Below are 16041 nucleotides of genomic sequence, written 5' to 3'. Positions count from 1 at the left end.
TTGCTGTCTCTGTGTTTCTAACCCTCTCTCTCTTTCTCTCTCACTTCAGTCTTTCTCTTCCCTCCTCCTCTTTCTTTCCTCTATGTCTCTATATCTGTCTCTCTATCTCTCTCCTTCTCTCTCTGTTTCCTCCCTCATTTTCTCTCTCTCTCTGTCCTTCTCGCTCTCTCCTCCCTCTTACTCTGTCTTTCTCTCTCTCTCAGTCTCTCTGTCCTCCCTTTTTCTCTCTCTCACTCTGTCTGTCTCCCTCTCCCTCTCTCTCCAACTCTCTCCCTCTCCCCGACTCTCTCTGTCTCTCTCTCCCACTCTCTGTCTCAACCTCTCTCTCCTTCTCCCTCTTCCTCTCATGCTCTGTCTCCCTCTCCCCCTCTCTCTTTCTGTCTCCCCCTCTCCCTGTCCTTCTCTCTCTCTCGCTCCCACTCTCTGTCTCTGTCTTTCTTTCTCCTCCCTCTCCATTTTTCTCTCTCTCTTTCCTTCTCTCTCTCCTTCCCTCCCTCCCTGTTAGTCATTTTTACACAGTGTGTAAAAGACATAAAAGCCTCATGTAGTCGCGCACTGGGGAGGCTGCACTTGCCACGAGCCTCGCTGGATCAGAGGGGTCAGGGGAAGAGTCGGAGGATTTGAAAAGGACAGGATTCTGATGCAAGCACTGCACACACACACACGCACACACACACACACACACACACACACACACACACACCCTCACGCACACACATTTGACTTACAGCTTCTGGCCATGCTAACAGCTTTTTCCCACTGTACTGTTATAACAGGGGTGGGCAAACTACGGCCCGGGGGCCGTATGCGGCCCTTTAAACCTTTTAATCCGGCCCGACAAATTGGAATAAATTACAATAATAAACCTTGATGTTTTATTTGTCATGCATTTCCGGCGTTTCCCAGTAGATGGCGTACTATATATACATTGAGGTGTGGCGTATTATGTTGGCCGCAATGCTTTATGGGAAAGTGTTCTTACAGGAGTTATTCGGACCATGAGTGAAGTAGTTGGTGTTCAAGATATAAGGATGCACTGCTTCCATTTAAACTCGTTTATAGTCAAACATACAAAACCTTTAGATTCTGAGTTGTAATTGCCGGTGCAAATAACTTGGTGGATTCCAGTTTTACTGCACTCGCAGGTGTATGTTTCTGTATGATTGAGCCTGATCGGCGTGAGCTTAATTCTCGAGCTGTTTAAGCTCATGATATTCGTTCTCTTGTGGTGTGCAGTGAATCAGGTCCATTCGCTTTTATGTGTAGAATCTACGAGAAAGTTTGGGGGGGGGGGCATAAAAACAGCCACTTATTCTCAGCCGGGTTATTTTTTGACCCGTAACACCACAAATGTTACTTTTTTTTTTTTGAGATGTTTACAATTTACTAAAATGCTGAAAATGTATTTTGTTGCGTTTAAATGGTTGTGTCCGAGGATTAGATGATGCTTCGTTCCAGTTCTAAAAGTTAATTGCGGTTCCTACAGACCCACACCTGAAAATAAAACCGTTCAAACACTGACACAATTTAAAGGTATAAAAACACCTCTGTTTCCGAGCTCTCGGTAACGTGTTTATACCAAGAATCTGAATTCTGAATCTCACTGTTTTCTGACTTTCCTCATGGGAAGTATTAGTGGAACCAGTGCAGCTTTATGTCTTGAACACTTCTACCTGACTTATGGTCCAAATACGCCGCCCGAAAGAATACATTCCCATAAAGCATTGCAGCCAACATAATGCATCTCTCCTCAATGTATATATAGTGCGTCATCTACTGGGAAACGCCGGAAATGCAGGAAAAATAAAACATTAACAAGGTTTATTATTGTAATTTTTTCAAGTTCGGCGAACTTGAAAAAATTACAATAATTTATTTAAGTTCGCCGAACTTATAGTATAATTACAGTCATTTATTCAGGTTCGGCGAACTGGAATAAATTACAATAATAAACCTTGTTAATGTTTTATTTTTCCTGCATTTCCCGCGTTTCCCAGTAGATGGCGCACTAAATTTACATTGAGGGGACGTGCATTATGTTGGCCGCAATGCTTTATGGGAATGTATTCTTTCGGGCGGCGTATTTGCACCATGAGAGAGGTAAAAGTGTTCAAGATATAAAGGGGCACTGTCTCCGTTTTTAATATTGATAAAGCTAAATATGTAAAGATACAGATACAATGTTAAAATTAGTATCACACATACACAATAGAAGTGGTTAGTGTTTGGTGAACGCGCAAATGTAAAACACGTGACATCGTGGAGTAAACAGTACATTATTTAACAATGTGATATAAACGCGAAGGGTTGATACGCCTGTGGTGTGCGGTGGAGCAGACCTCACTCACTCCTCATGTGTTCTGAAACTTCTGCGTTTCCAGAAGTTGCAGCGCGTAGTGTCGAATACGTTCTACATGAGCGTAAATACGAGTGCAATGGAGCCGGGATCTTAACACGTTCTGTCTCCTGTCCGGCCCTTCAATCAATTTTTAGAGCCCTATATGGCCCCTGAACCAAAAAGTTTGCCCACCCCTGTGTTATAAGCTTGAACAATGCACTTTGATGTCTCACCTTCATTTCTGACCTAATCTTAGTTAGTTTGTTTATTTTACAGACTAGAATATAGTATATAAATGGCCATAAGTAACCAGCTGGCCGTTGCATTCCAAGTCTTGTGAGCTTCATTTGACTGGAGCCGAATGCTATGGGCGACGTCACACTCCTTTAGTCCACTTCTTTATACTGTCTATGTTTCTCAAGTGTCATATTTCACCTGTAATTGGTTGTCTACATGATTTTTTGTTTTTTTTTACTGTCTCATGGTGCACTCTGAGCTTTGTGCACATGTTTCCAATGGGGTTTTTAACTACTACTACTATGGCAAATAAATGAACTTATCAGTTCTGTATTTTCAGTGGTAGTCAGTGCTTCCATTTCTGTTACTGTTTTGGATACAGTTTTGCAGTTTACAATGAACAAAATGCAAAATATTGATCTACATTATGAATTACTACAAAATCCTAGAAAATGCACAAAATCTTCTATATTATGTTATTTTCTGATCAATGTTATAATGTTGTTTCCTCATCAAAAACCTATCTGCAGTTGTGTTTTGTTTAATTCATGCATTTTTAACAAACTAGTAATGCATATTTAGGCTGAGATCTTCTGTGAAATGGAAAACACAATGTTTTTAAACTATACACCTTTACTAGAACATTTGGATAATTTCAGCTCTGGACTTGTCAAACTGTACTGAACAAAAGGTAAAAAGTGCTCTTAACCAGAAAACTACCACTTCATGACATCACGAGGTGGAACAGAGCATTTTGAGCTTTGTATGTAGACAAAGGCTCCGTTCAGACTGCAGGGCTTAATGCTCCATTCAGATTTTTTTTTATTATGAAATCCAATTTTTTTTTTTTTTTGCAAGGTTGTTCACATTTTCAGTTAAATGTGACTTGTATGTGATCTCTAGTGTGAACTTTACATGCGCCAAAAGTGTCCCGCATGCGCATTGGAGGACATGACGAATCAGTGTTTACAGAAGTAGCCTTAACATGGACACTAGCATTGAGCACCTGGCGAGAGTTGATGTCATATTGGAGCCAGAACATGTACGACTTATTTGTTTTAAGGGGGAGATTGAGAACGAGAAGGACAAGGTTTTTGGCAGTGGTGTTTTGTGGGGCAATGGCAGCAACGTCCGCAGAAAGGAACATGTGGGTGCGGAGTCGCAGCCAAGAGTGGTGGAATTGTTATGTGCTTCGCTTGCTTCACTGACATGGAGTTCATACACAATTTTGGGCATGATGAGAAGAACATCTGTGTACATTTGTGAGCACCTACTGGATGATGTGTAGGTGGGATGAATGCGACCTGACCGTTTAGACAGAAGTTGCATGTCAAAATATTGGATATGTATCAGTTTTAGGACCACATATCCAATTGGCCTGGGTCACATTTGAAAAAATCGGATCTGTGTCATTCAGACTGTTATTAAAAGATCAGATACAGGTCGCATGGGGTGAAAAAATCTGATTTGTGTCACTTCAGGCTGCAGTCTGAACGTAGCTTATTAAAGGCTTCCTCAAACATGTGTGAATGAAACAAAACACAACTCCAGTTATAATTTCTATGAGGTAGCAAAAATCTAACATGACTTAAAGCAGAAGAGTAAATTTTCCAGAATATAGGATATTTAAACCATGCTGTTGATCTAATGCTAAAAAAAATACACAATGGTTAATTTTCATCCCCATACAGTAGACAGGTCCCCACGGAGTTTTTCATCCCCACAATGTGATATCTGCCCACACACACACTGACCTTTTCTTGCGTCGCTGCTCGTTCTTCCTCTTATGTTTGAGACTGGAGGAGCTGAAGATCACAGAGGAGACAGCCATGAGAGAGGGAGTATTAGACCGACAAAGCTAAGGCAGGAGACTGTTAAAACAGGCTTTGACAATACTAATGTAGAGTTTGCAATAGCAGCAAGCGTGAATGCGGCGCAGACATAAGCCCGGATTAAAAGGTTTCGCACTAACAATAATATTCAAATGTGAAAAGAGATTAAAATGATAGACGTACCTGTGTTTGGACTTTTTGGATGTGTACCTAGAATGAGAAAAAGTAAAAGGTTGTGTTAGGTCTCTATATCTGCCTGTAAATGAATTCATGAATTTTTTTAGCAAGAAGTGGTACTGCTCAGTTTGGTCCAGCTTAGTTTAGATCACAAATCTTATGATGGAGAAGTTCACCACTGCACCAACACATGAATACCATTGTGATCTCTCTCTCTCAACCTCTCTTGTAAAATGCCTGTGAATAAGTTTAATTCAGTACCTTTATTGAAGGATTGGGGTTTAGGTAGTGAGGATTCAGATCAAAAAGAGTTTAAACCTTCAGCATTGAAACTGGCAACCCAAATGAGAGACTCTTTTAAAGCTCGTTCTGCTTTCTGATTGGATTGTCAAACCTAAACACTAAATTATAACATAAACAATCGGCCATCATGTCCACTGTTTTTGTAATTATGAATAGCATTACAATTGTTATCAGCTAAAGGAACATTTGGTTTACTTTGGCTGATGTATACATGTTATTTTTATGAGGACACAGATATCTCATGTTTGTGGAATTTCCAGTCAGGATCTTATGTACAGTTCCTTTAAGCTGTGCAATGTAACATTTTTGGTCTCTATAGATATATTCTTGCTTTGGTTACAACACAATACGTGTTTTATCTTAAAAAAATGTCAGATTTGACAAGATCCTGGTCCAAACTGGAGCAAACAGGAGCAGAGCGCTGTTCTGTTGACTGTGAATGAGTGCACACCTGTGGCGCTTGCTTTTCTTGGAGCTCTTCTTCTTCTTCTTTTTCTTCTTCCGCACTGGGGACAGGCTGTAAGAAGGAGACCTGCAGGAAAAACAAACAGCAAAAGGAACATGATTTTTTATTTTTATTTTTTTTTTCGTATGTGTGTTTAGATTTGGATTGGACAGAAAAAAGGTTAGTGCTGGAATGTTACATTTCTTAAGAAGCTGTAATTCCAAAAGGTAGAATTTCATTGACAGCAAAAATATTTAAAGGGCCCATGTTGTGTTATATCCTCATCAAAAACATACATGGAGTTTTGTTTCATTTACACATGTTTAACACATAAATCCTGCATAGTTCTCTCTTCTGTCTGTGAAAAGCGCTATATAAATAAAGACTTATTTACTTACTTTACTCTTAAATTGAAAACACTTGGTCCCACCTTGTTATGTCATGCGGTTATACAGGAAGTGCTCTACTGTGTTTTGAACTTCATAGACCTTCAATAGAATCATTTGGATAATATCAGCCCTGGAATTACACATCTCTACTGAACTAAAGATAAAATGTAGCTGTTAACTTTAAAACTACCATTACAAAAACTACCTAACACAATAAAGGATCACTCAAACATATGTGAATGACACAAAACACAACTTCTGGTATGTTTTTGATGAGGTAACAGCATTGTAACATTGCTTAAAGCTCACAAGACTAAATTTTGTGTAATAGAGAACCTTTTATAAAGTAAATGAACTGTAGTGAACAATTTATTTATGAAAAATTATGTCAAAATCTTGTCTTCTCTATTCTCACTCCTAGTATTACATGGTTTTACACACCTTTTCCTCTTCCTCTTGCGCTGAGACTTCCTTTTCTTCTTCTTCGCCTTGGGCAGAGGAGAGAGGTCTTCATCAAAGGAAGGACTGCAGAGAAAAAAAAAACAATAAACAACACATATTAACTGCATATTTTACATGCATTTAACAAGTCTGTGATCATTTTAAACAGCATGGAAATTGTTTCGATTCATCTGAGAGATGTATTTTCCCAAAGCGCCATGAAGTGAGTTTAATTTGTTGTTCTTTTTATCACCCAAAACTTTGCAGCACAAACAGATCAGAGATAACTCCTCTGACAGCCAGTTAGAGGATTATTTATGATGCAGAGGGAGACAAACTCACACACGCACACCTTAAAACTGTCAGGGCCCTGCATTGATTCATTTTAAAAACTAAAAATACACTTCTTTTCAATTAGGAGAGATGTATAAAACTTTTGACAGATCCACTATCAATATTTGTGTATTGAGTATGTGCCTGTACCCGAAAAGAATCAATACACTGTGAAGAGCTTTCTTAAACAAAAAGAACACATGCTCTGATTTCTACAGTTTTTTCAGTAACTCTTGAGCAGTAAGAGATGGAGACTATTAATTTTAATGCAATGTTTCTCTGTATGGTATTAAACTTTTCCATCTCTATGGACAAAAGCGGGTAACTCCACCAGGCCAAGTTGCAGGTCAGATCTGTGGCGAGATGAGCCAGATTTAAAAAATAAAAATAAAAAAAATGCACATTTCACAGTTTTTTTCAGCTAAGAACATATGAGATTGAATAAAAAAATACATATTTAGGGCGTCAGTTATGAATCTATGTGCTAAACTGTGAGTATGAATTGAAGAAAGTGCAATTTGTGGCTGTGTTGTGTATGATTTACCAGCGGGAAGTTCTCATTTTTATTTCTGCAGCAACACTGATATGAAAATGAGCTCATGAGTAAATGCTTGATAAATTAGGCCCATAATGTCATGCTATGGAACAACAAAGCAAATCTCCATGAAGACAAGCGAACGCCCCACCAGAAAGGTTACACAGTGCATGTCTAACTGTTTTAACTTTAAATATTTTGAACCAATATCTAATCTAAATGGTATGGAGATTGTGCAAAAGTTCTAAATTTAGCATCAGATCTTCCATGTCCCTCTTCCTAAAATGCAGAGCTCATAGATAACCCCTGCAGTAAAATGATTGGGGTAAAATATGAGTCATCAGCAGCAGCGGCAGCACAGACGCATCCTAATTCTCTCACTCAACAATCCAGAGATTATGGAGCCAAATGTCCCAGTGGAGATGATCCTATCACAGATCAGTCAGTGTGCTCTGCTGATAGTACAAGAGAGGAGACAGAGAGGGAGACAGGTGCAGAGCTGAAACAGGGATCTGAGCTTTTTAAAACTAATATAAATGTCACGGCATAAAATGATGCTTAGAAAAAGGCTGCATGAGGGGCGTAACATTTGAGAGCACATTAGGTAGGAGATGTTTTTGATAATTGTAAAATGCAGGTCTCCAACATTTTTAAACATGGCTAAATCAAAACAGCAGATGAAATGTTATTTTTCTGAAGATTTAAATGTCCTGTATTATACAAATTGGACTCTTGTAATCTTTAAGACATGTCATAGTGCTGTTACCTCCTCAAAAGCATATCCAAGTTTAGTTTTTTTCATTCACATGTTTGAGTAATCCTGGATTATTGGTCTGTCTACATCTCCAAAGCCTAAATATGCAGGGTTTGTGTGTTAACCATGTGTGAATGAAACAAAACACAACTCCAGGTACTGTATGTTTATGGGGAAACCACGGAGCCCGCCTGATGACGCGCACAAAAGAGATACTAAATCGTGGCCTCAAATTACTATATTGTTCCCACAATAAGTAAATCGTACCCACATTTTAGCCAATTCGTACACATTCCCAGAGCCCATGGGTTCGAGAGCCCAATAGTCCGACAGGCCCTTAGTCTGGCCACACACAGTAGAGATGCATGGGTGACTTGTAACGTGCTGAGGATAAATAGTTTGTAAATTCGGAGTGTGGGTGGAAGCCACACCAGGGCGGGGAGTCACAAACACCAGAAGAAGAAAATTTAAACTGTGTTATTAGCAGGTTGTAAATATATATACACCACAACCGCAGAGCCGATCGCCTTGACTACACCAGGACTACACCAGGACTACACCAGGACTACACCAGGACTACACCAGGACTACACCAGGACTACACCAGGACTGAACCTATGCCATGTTATTAGCGGATTATAAATATATACAAGTTGCAACCGCCGAGCCGATTGCCAGGACTACACCAGGACTACGTCAGGTCTGGACCAGGTCTATACCAGGACTGGACCAGGACTATAAACCAGGACTGAAAGAGGAGTACTCCGTAAATGACACAGCATAGATGGCTTCCACCCACACTCTGAATTCACAAATGGTTTTCTTCAGCAAGTCATCCATGCTTCTCTACTGTGTATGGTCAGACCAATGGGCTGTCAGACCAAAGAGATGACCCCGTAGTGATGTGTACTAATTGGCTAAAACGTGGGAATGATTTAGCTAAAAAGTGGAAACAAATTACATGTTATGGGAACGAAATAGTAATTTGAGGCCACGGTTTAGTATCTTTTTTCACTTGCATCATCAGGCAGGCTCCCTAGGAAACAGCATTATAACATAATTTTACTAGTGCAATACGGGCCCTTTAAACTTCAAGATGTAGCATTCCTACTGTTCAGAATGTCAAGATAAGAACCATTATTATTACCATATTACATTAAAAAACATGATAAAAACTATAATAAAACATGTATTTTTTGCTTATAATGAATTTCAAGCATATTTTGCTAATACTGTTGGGATTCATTTTATCTTATTTGAAATCCAAAAATGACAATTTCCAGATGTTTAACATTGTTAACATGGCTGCTTTACACTGGCCCCAGAGTGTTTCATTTTATCTGCAGAATGATGCTAGAAAACGCATGTTCCTTGAGAATGTTGGCAGAGAAAAAAGATAAGAGCATAATTGTATGTACATGCAGTGTTCAGTGTAAATAAAGGAGAGGAGAGCCTGACACTTTACATCTGTACACACTGGGCCAATGCTATTCTACTCTAATGACCACTAGTGTGAAGTCTGTCTGCTGACAACACAATCAGCAGGGAAAAGCTGATCTGTCTATTAAACCAACGGGGGCCTGAGAAGGACAAATATTATGATAAGACTTATCCTGTAACTGCAGGCAAAGCGTCGGCTGATGTGAGGACTACACTGCAGCGCATATTTTATTAACACAAGTCGATACACTTTGCTCAATATTTTTTTAAATAAAGCAGCGGAACAAATTTTCTTCTCAAACGGGTTTCATGCTGACAAATTCATAAATAAGAATAAGAGATTAAGAATACACAGGTTTTGTGGTTCAGTCTGTTGTTTAAAGGTGCACTGTGTAACTTTACTACACAGTTACTACTGTTCCATAGTAGGGCATTAACCTTTTCTATCTCTATGGAGACAAGCAGGGGACATCATTAACTCAAGTTACTGGTTAAAACTGTGGAGAGGAGACCCCACTCAGAGTGAGATTGTATGTTTTTCAGTGTATTTCTTAGTAGTAAAATGGCTGTAATTGAATACATGCAAAATAGACAAGTTGTGGAATATTCCAGGCAAGACATTTAGATTACCATAGAGACATGCTAATTTTAAAATGGTTGGTCTTTAAAACTTGGTTCTTTTAAAGGTTTTATATTACTAAATAAAGACATAAATAAATAGTCTTGGGAGCTTCAAGAGATCTTATGTTGTTACCTCCTCAAAACGTACCTGGAGTTGTGTTTTGTTTCTTTCACACATGTCTGAGCAACACATTACTATTAGTCTGTCTACTTCACCAGAGCTCAAAATGATCTATCCCACCTTGATGAAGATGTGGTTTCCAAGTTCACAGCTATCTTTTACCTTAAGTTCAGTAGAGATTGGCAATTCCAAGTCTGAAATTATCCAAATTATTCTAGTGAAGGTGTATGAAGTTAAAAAAAAACTCAGTGGAACACTTCCTGTTTTACCCCATGACATCACAGGTGGAGCATAGTGTTTTCTGTTTGAGAGAAGAACTCAGCCTAAATCAGACATGTCAGACTCAGGCCCGGGGGCCAAATTTAGCCTGCGATATAATTATATTCAGCCAGCGAGATCATATCAAATATGTATTAGAGCTGGCCCACCGGGTACACATAGGCTATAGAGACATAATTTATTTAAAAATGTGTTATTATTTTATATCTTGCTTGTTCTGGATTCAATGTTTAAGCAAAACTGTTATTAAACATTTATTTTAATAAGAAAAGGTTTAACATTACATACTTCGAAAGAAGAGAAAACATGCAGATGTTGTTGAAATTTTCCAATAAATATTTGGCCCACGACTTAGTCCCAGTTTTCAATTTTGGCCCTTTGTGAATTTGAGTTTGACCCCCCTGGCCTACATATTCAGAGTTTCTGGGTCAAAAATGTTTGAATGAAATAAAACACAACTCCATTGATTTTAAGGATAAAGTGGTGTAATATGGTCCCTTTTTTGTCCTACTTACATACTGAAATTGAATTACTTTCAACTTAACCTATTGCTCTTTTTGAACAAACTCTCATTTCCTAACCACGCTCCAGTCATTTCCATCATCCTATCTGTTTACAACTAAACCTGCCAACTCGTTTTCTGTCCTTCATCCATTTTTCCTCCATTATAATGAACAGTAAATAATGCACAGACAGCAGCAGGCGTGAGGGGAGCTGATCAGAGCTGACCCGGACAGTGACAGAGTGGACCAGGACTTGATGTATGCGCCCACAAAGCTCCAGAGACTGCTCCTGTTTAGCAAATGCAGAGGACTGTCTCTACATAACAAATGAGCACGCCGTGTGTGGTCGGCAGTTTGTGAGCATTAAGAAGCTAGCTGCATTAGGCTTGATTGGACTGACCGAACCCAAGTAGCCTCTCCTGGTAATGAGAACACTTTGTCACTCATTAACACCTCCACTACTCCGGTCCTATGCAGAGGAGGTAGGAATTAGTTTTATTTCTTTCTACAATTTGTGCCAGAAAAAGAAAAAAAAAAGGTTTCTTTTGATGAGGTGGAGAATGAAAGGGAGATGTGAGTGCAGTCAATTGGCTGCAGCAGGGGGAATAGTGATTGTGTGAAACAATTGTGTATGAAGAGGCAATGGGAGATGTTTGATGTGAGCGTGCTCAGTGGAGAGAGCAGGCTCCTTCCTCTAAAATGGCTCTGTGATTTTCCTCTCTCATATACAGTACATGCAGTAATGATCAGACATTACAGCTTATCAACCAGGAAAGCTGATTGGTGGTTGCAACATTCTCCATTCAATCCCAGCTGTTCAATTTCATGCTGCTGTTGTGTCTATGGGAAAATCTCTTGTCTACATGAATGTGGTGTGTGTGATTTATCACATTGTGCGGACTAAAATCTCTATGCACACAATTGGGCTTTAGTCAGCCTAAGAAATCTTGGTTGACGTGTCCTGCTGACTGATTAATCCAGTACAAGAGGGCATGGGAAAAACTATCAAAGCTATTTAAATTTAGCTACAGAAATCTGAGATGCTCTAAACTTTTTACACTATATGTGGTATAGAAATAATCTTCCAGAGAAAATACTTTGTGGGGATGGACCATTTCATTACCAATCAAACCACCAGAGAAGAGTAAGAGTGAGGTTTACAAGAGCCAGTCCTGTTGTGTTCACCTGCTTCTCCCTGGACACTGGTGTGATGCTGCAGGACACAGAGGAGGAATACTTTCAGCTCTTCCACTAGATCTGCTGACCCTATCTGACCGATCCTTCTTTTAAATTGCACTGAAACCTTTCACTGAGACACAAAGGTGACTGAAAAACGCACAGGAAAATGGTGCTGCAAAACTTGAATTTCTCTCAGGATCAATAAAGGATCAGCTCTCTCTCTGCATGGGAGTTAATGCAACAACAACTATTTAAAACACACATGTACAACGTGTTTTCATAACAACGATGTTTTTATATGTAAAAATGCAGATTAGCTCCCAAAGCATCAGCTAAGCCACCATTCATTCTCCTTTCACACATCCCAACCATAGATTTTTCCAACTCCTCCCCTCCAGAAGGCGCTTCAGAAACCTTCGGACTAAAACCAGCAGGTTCAGGAACAGTTTCTCCCCCATAGCTGTTTCCTAACTGAACTCTCCCCCACCAAACACCATGTCCCCTTTCAGGTCACTCACTCACCCCCTTCCTCTTCATCTCCTCCACGGACATTGAATGTACCCTGTCCAATCCATCCATCCAAACTACATGTATATATCACCAATGCTGTTTATCTCTGCATATCATGCTTACATGTTCATATTACATCTTATACATAACTTTATATTCATTTATTTACAGCACACCTGTTCATATATATATATATTTTGCTCATTTATATATTTTATACATGTTTATATTTTCTATAGCACCCTGTACCATATTTTCCACATTATAGGGCGCACTCTTAAGCCTCCAACCCCATAAAAAAAATGACTGCACGCCCCACAATCCAGAGCGCCCTATACACGAATCCACTCGGGTGTCCCAGCTCGACTTCAATAAACTACAAAGCCGCACCACCCGCAACACATGCAAACACGCACGGAGTAGACAGCGACCGCGCAGCGAAAAACACCCGCAGCCACACTCATCACTCCACGCAGATGAGGACTAGAACGGAGGAACGAACTGAAAAAGCGAGTGCAATGTGAACAATTGAGCCACTGCGAACACGCCAACAATCCAGCGGTCCCAGACAGCACCCTCCCTACGCTCCACAATTGAAAAAAGCCGAGAGTCACCGTGAACGCGCCAAACAAAGTCCGACTGAACCATCTAACTGTAGTGCTTATAGTCCAGTGCAGTTTAAATGTGAAAAAAGTTAAAAAATATACCATTCAATAACAGTGCGCCTTATAATCCAGAGAGCCCTAGAGTGCGGAAAATATGGTATATTTGTTCATAAGTATATTCTAGTTAAAGTTTTTCATGTAAATTTTATTATTGTTTACAATACATCTGCTTATATATCCATGTATATTATACCTAAATTTCGCCTGTCCATACTGCCATATTTATTTGTATATATTCACTACAATCTACACTGTAATAATGTATATTGTCTATACTGTATAAACTCCACATTTTGTATAGGCCGCACTTACTGCTCTTTACACTTCTGATTAGATGTTAAACCACATTTCGTCACCTTGTATTTATACATGTGTAATGACAATACAGTTAAATCTAATCTAATCTAATCTATCTGCTGTGCTTCCATATAAATCCAAAGCAAATAGTAAGTATATTTAAGGTTATGACTTTAAATCGATGTAGTGTTCACCAATAGCAGTAAACTCGATGGGTAAGTCTATCCCTGCTGTTTCCATATGTGATAGATTTGAGATGAGCACTTTCAGATCTCTCATATCACTTGCATTTTTGTCACTTATATTTTTGCGCCCACTCTCCAAGATAAGAGCAAAGCAGCAGTCACTGTCAAGTCTTTATGAAAAGGTATGTTGCCACGATTGTGTAATGTGAGCCTGATACACTTCATATTTTCAGGTCGCTATTAGAAGTATTTTTATCTTCAGCACATCCTGCACCTAGTGTACAGGAGGCGAGCTAGCTAAAAGATTTGCCATTCCTCTGTATTAGTGAGTCGATTAGAGCAGGCGGTAGGGTCCAGGTGACTTCCTCTGGGCAGCCCTGTGGTCAGAGGAGGTACTTCTCTGCCCTCCTAATCACAGCTGCTTAACTTTCACCACCACATCCAGACTCATTGTAGTTAGTGACCGAGTTTTATTTGGATCACAACCAGTTTAGAGGCGACCAACAGCCACTAAATTACAATGAAGGAGCCCAAAAACTGTGAGAAAATATAAAAGTTTTTTGGGTAGAAACTGATAAGAAAATGCTACAAACAGACCGTGTCCACCATTTTTGCACATGTCCTCCTCTTCACCACTGATACACCTTCTCATTGTGATATTGCTGTGGCCTGTAGCCCCTGATGTATTCTATAAATTCAGAATGCAACGCCATTTAGCTTCGTTGTTTTGATAAATTAACAGGATTTTTAATTGTGCATGCATACAGAGTGACCAAGGTGTTTCTCTCTTCATATACAGTGGCAATAAATCTAAATAAATCACAAAGATCGAGAAGATACAAGACAGACTAACTAAGTAGCTGTGCAAATTCACAGTAATTCTCCACTCACCTCCTGTTCCGGCGATGGCGTTTGTGTCCTCTTCTCTTCACATGTCCATTCCTGGTTTTCGTCACGTCCAACTTGACAGTTTTTCTCTCTTCAATCTTCAACGACGGACATGCTGCAGTCTTCGAGCTGCAACAAAACATAAATATTGACTCAAATTAGTTTTCTTTTTTTTTCATGTGGCAATACAGGAAAAGCTCGATTGTGTTTTTAAACTCCAGAACCTTCATTAGAATCGTCGGGATGATTTCAGAGCTGAAACTGCCAATCTCTGCTCAACTAAAAGTAAAAGGTAGCTGTTAACTTGAGAGATGTAGACAGACTAATAATAAGGGATTACTCAAACGTGTGAATGAAACAAAACACGACTCTAGGTATGTTTTTGACAAGATAACAGCATTATGATTTAGGAGAAAGCTCACTACAGTCAATTTTGCGTAATATAGGACCTTTAAGCTTTATCGGTCGACTCTCCGCATATTTAATTCCCTTTCATTTCTACCCCCCGGCATCTTCTGGGAAATTGGAGTTGGGCCATTTACCATTCAAATGGAGGTGTCAATTGAAATGTAGTTATTTACATGCTTCACTGCTCTGACATTTGCAGGAATTGTGTTTTTTCCTAGTGTCTTGTTCCAGACGCAGCCAGGAGCGATCTACACTGAAGCTCCCATTGATTATTTTAATGGGAGCTGATGACTGTATAGGTGCAAATATGAAATTCATCTGAAAGTACGGACACTGAAAACTATAAAATACACATTACACATTCTTGAACTATAGGGTATATGTTCATCTGCTCTTACTACTACTACTGCTACTACTACTACTACTACTACTACTACTACTATTACTACTCCTACTGTTACTACTGCTACTATTGCTACTACACCACTACTGCTACTACTACTACTACCGCTACTACTACTACTACTACTACTACTATTACTACCAGTACTACTCCTCCTACTACTGCTACAGCTGCTACTACTACTACTAGCACTACCACTTCTACTACTATTATTACTCCTACTCCTCCTCCTACTACTACTACTGCTACTACTACTAGTACTGCTTCTACTGCTACTACTACTACTACTACTACTACTACTACTACTACTACTACTACTACTACTACTGCTGCTCCTACTGCTGCTGCTACTATTACTTCAGGGAATGTATATATATTAATTGACATCGTAAATATGTAAATTTAATCTCATTTAACTATATGAATGTTGCTAGTACTTCTAGTACTACTGGTACTACTAGTACTACTAGTACTACTACTACTTTTACTACTACCTTTACTGCTGCTGGTTTTACTACTAATACTGCTACTGCTACTACTAATACTATTACTACTGTTACTACTATAGCTACTACTAGTACTACTAATACTATGGCTGCTGCTGCTGTTGCTACTCCTACTGTTGTTCCTTCTAATACTGCTACTACAAATAAATGAGCAATAGTCATTTTTGAATGTTCCTATTCCCACTCTATAACTAACTGACTAACTAACTTGCTTACTACTACTACTACTACTACTACTACTACTACTACTAC

The 16041-nt window shown here is 39.2% G+C and overlaps 1 protein-coding gene across 1 annotated transcript in view; it reads right to left on the bottom strand.

Moving 5' to 3' along the window:
- The window catches only part of srrm4 (serine/arginine repetitive matrix 4), a 90857-nt gene that overhangs the window by 11821 nt on the left and 62995 nt on the right, over nt 1–16041 (bottom strand). Inside the window, exons 2-6 of the mRNA XM_020919100.2 lie at nt 14476–14601; nt 6163–6246; nt 5339–5419; nt 4591–4617; nt 4330–4380 (exon numbers count right to left, since the gene is read on the bottom strand). Of these exons, the coding sequence (XP_020774759.1) occupies nt 4330–4380; nt 4591–4617; nt 5339–5419; nt 6163–6246; nt 14476–14601 (369 nt within the window). The remainder of the gene's footprint in view (nt 1–4329; nt 4381–4590; nt 4618–5338; nt 5420–6162; nt 6247–14475; nt 14602–16041) is intronic.

This window comes from Boleophthalmus pectinirostris, unplaced genomic scaffold, assembly GCF_026225935.1.
Source record: "Boleophthalmus pectinirostris isolate CB_2022bp ecotype Guang Dong unplaced genomic scaffold, ASM2622593v1 HiC_scaffold_4, whole genome shotgun sequence".
In the NCBI taxonomy this organism is placed as follows: Eukaryota; Metazoa; Chordata; class Actinopteri; order Gobiiformes; family Gobiidae; genus Boleophthalmus; species Boleophthalmus pectinirostris.
This window is presented reverse-complemented; position numbering and strand designations above follow the sequence as displayed.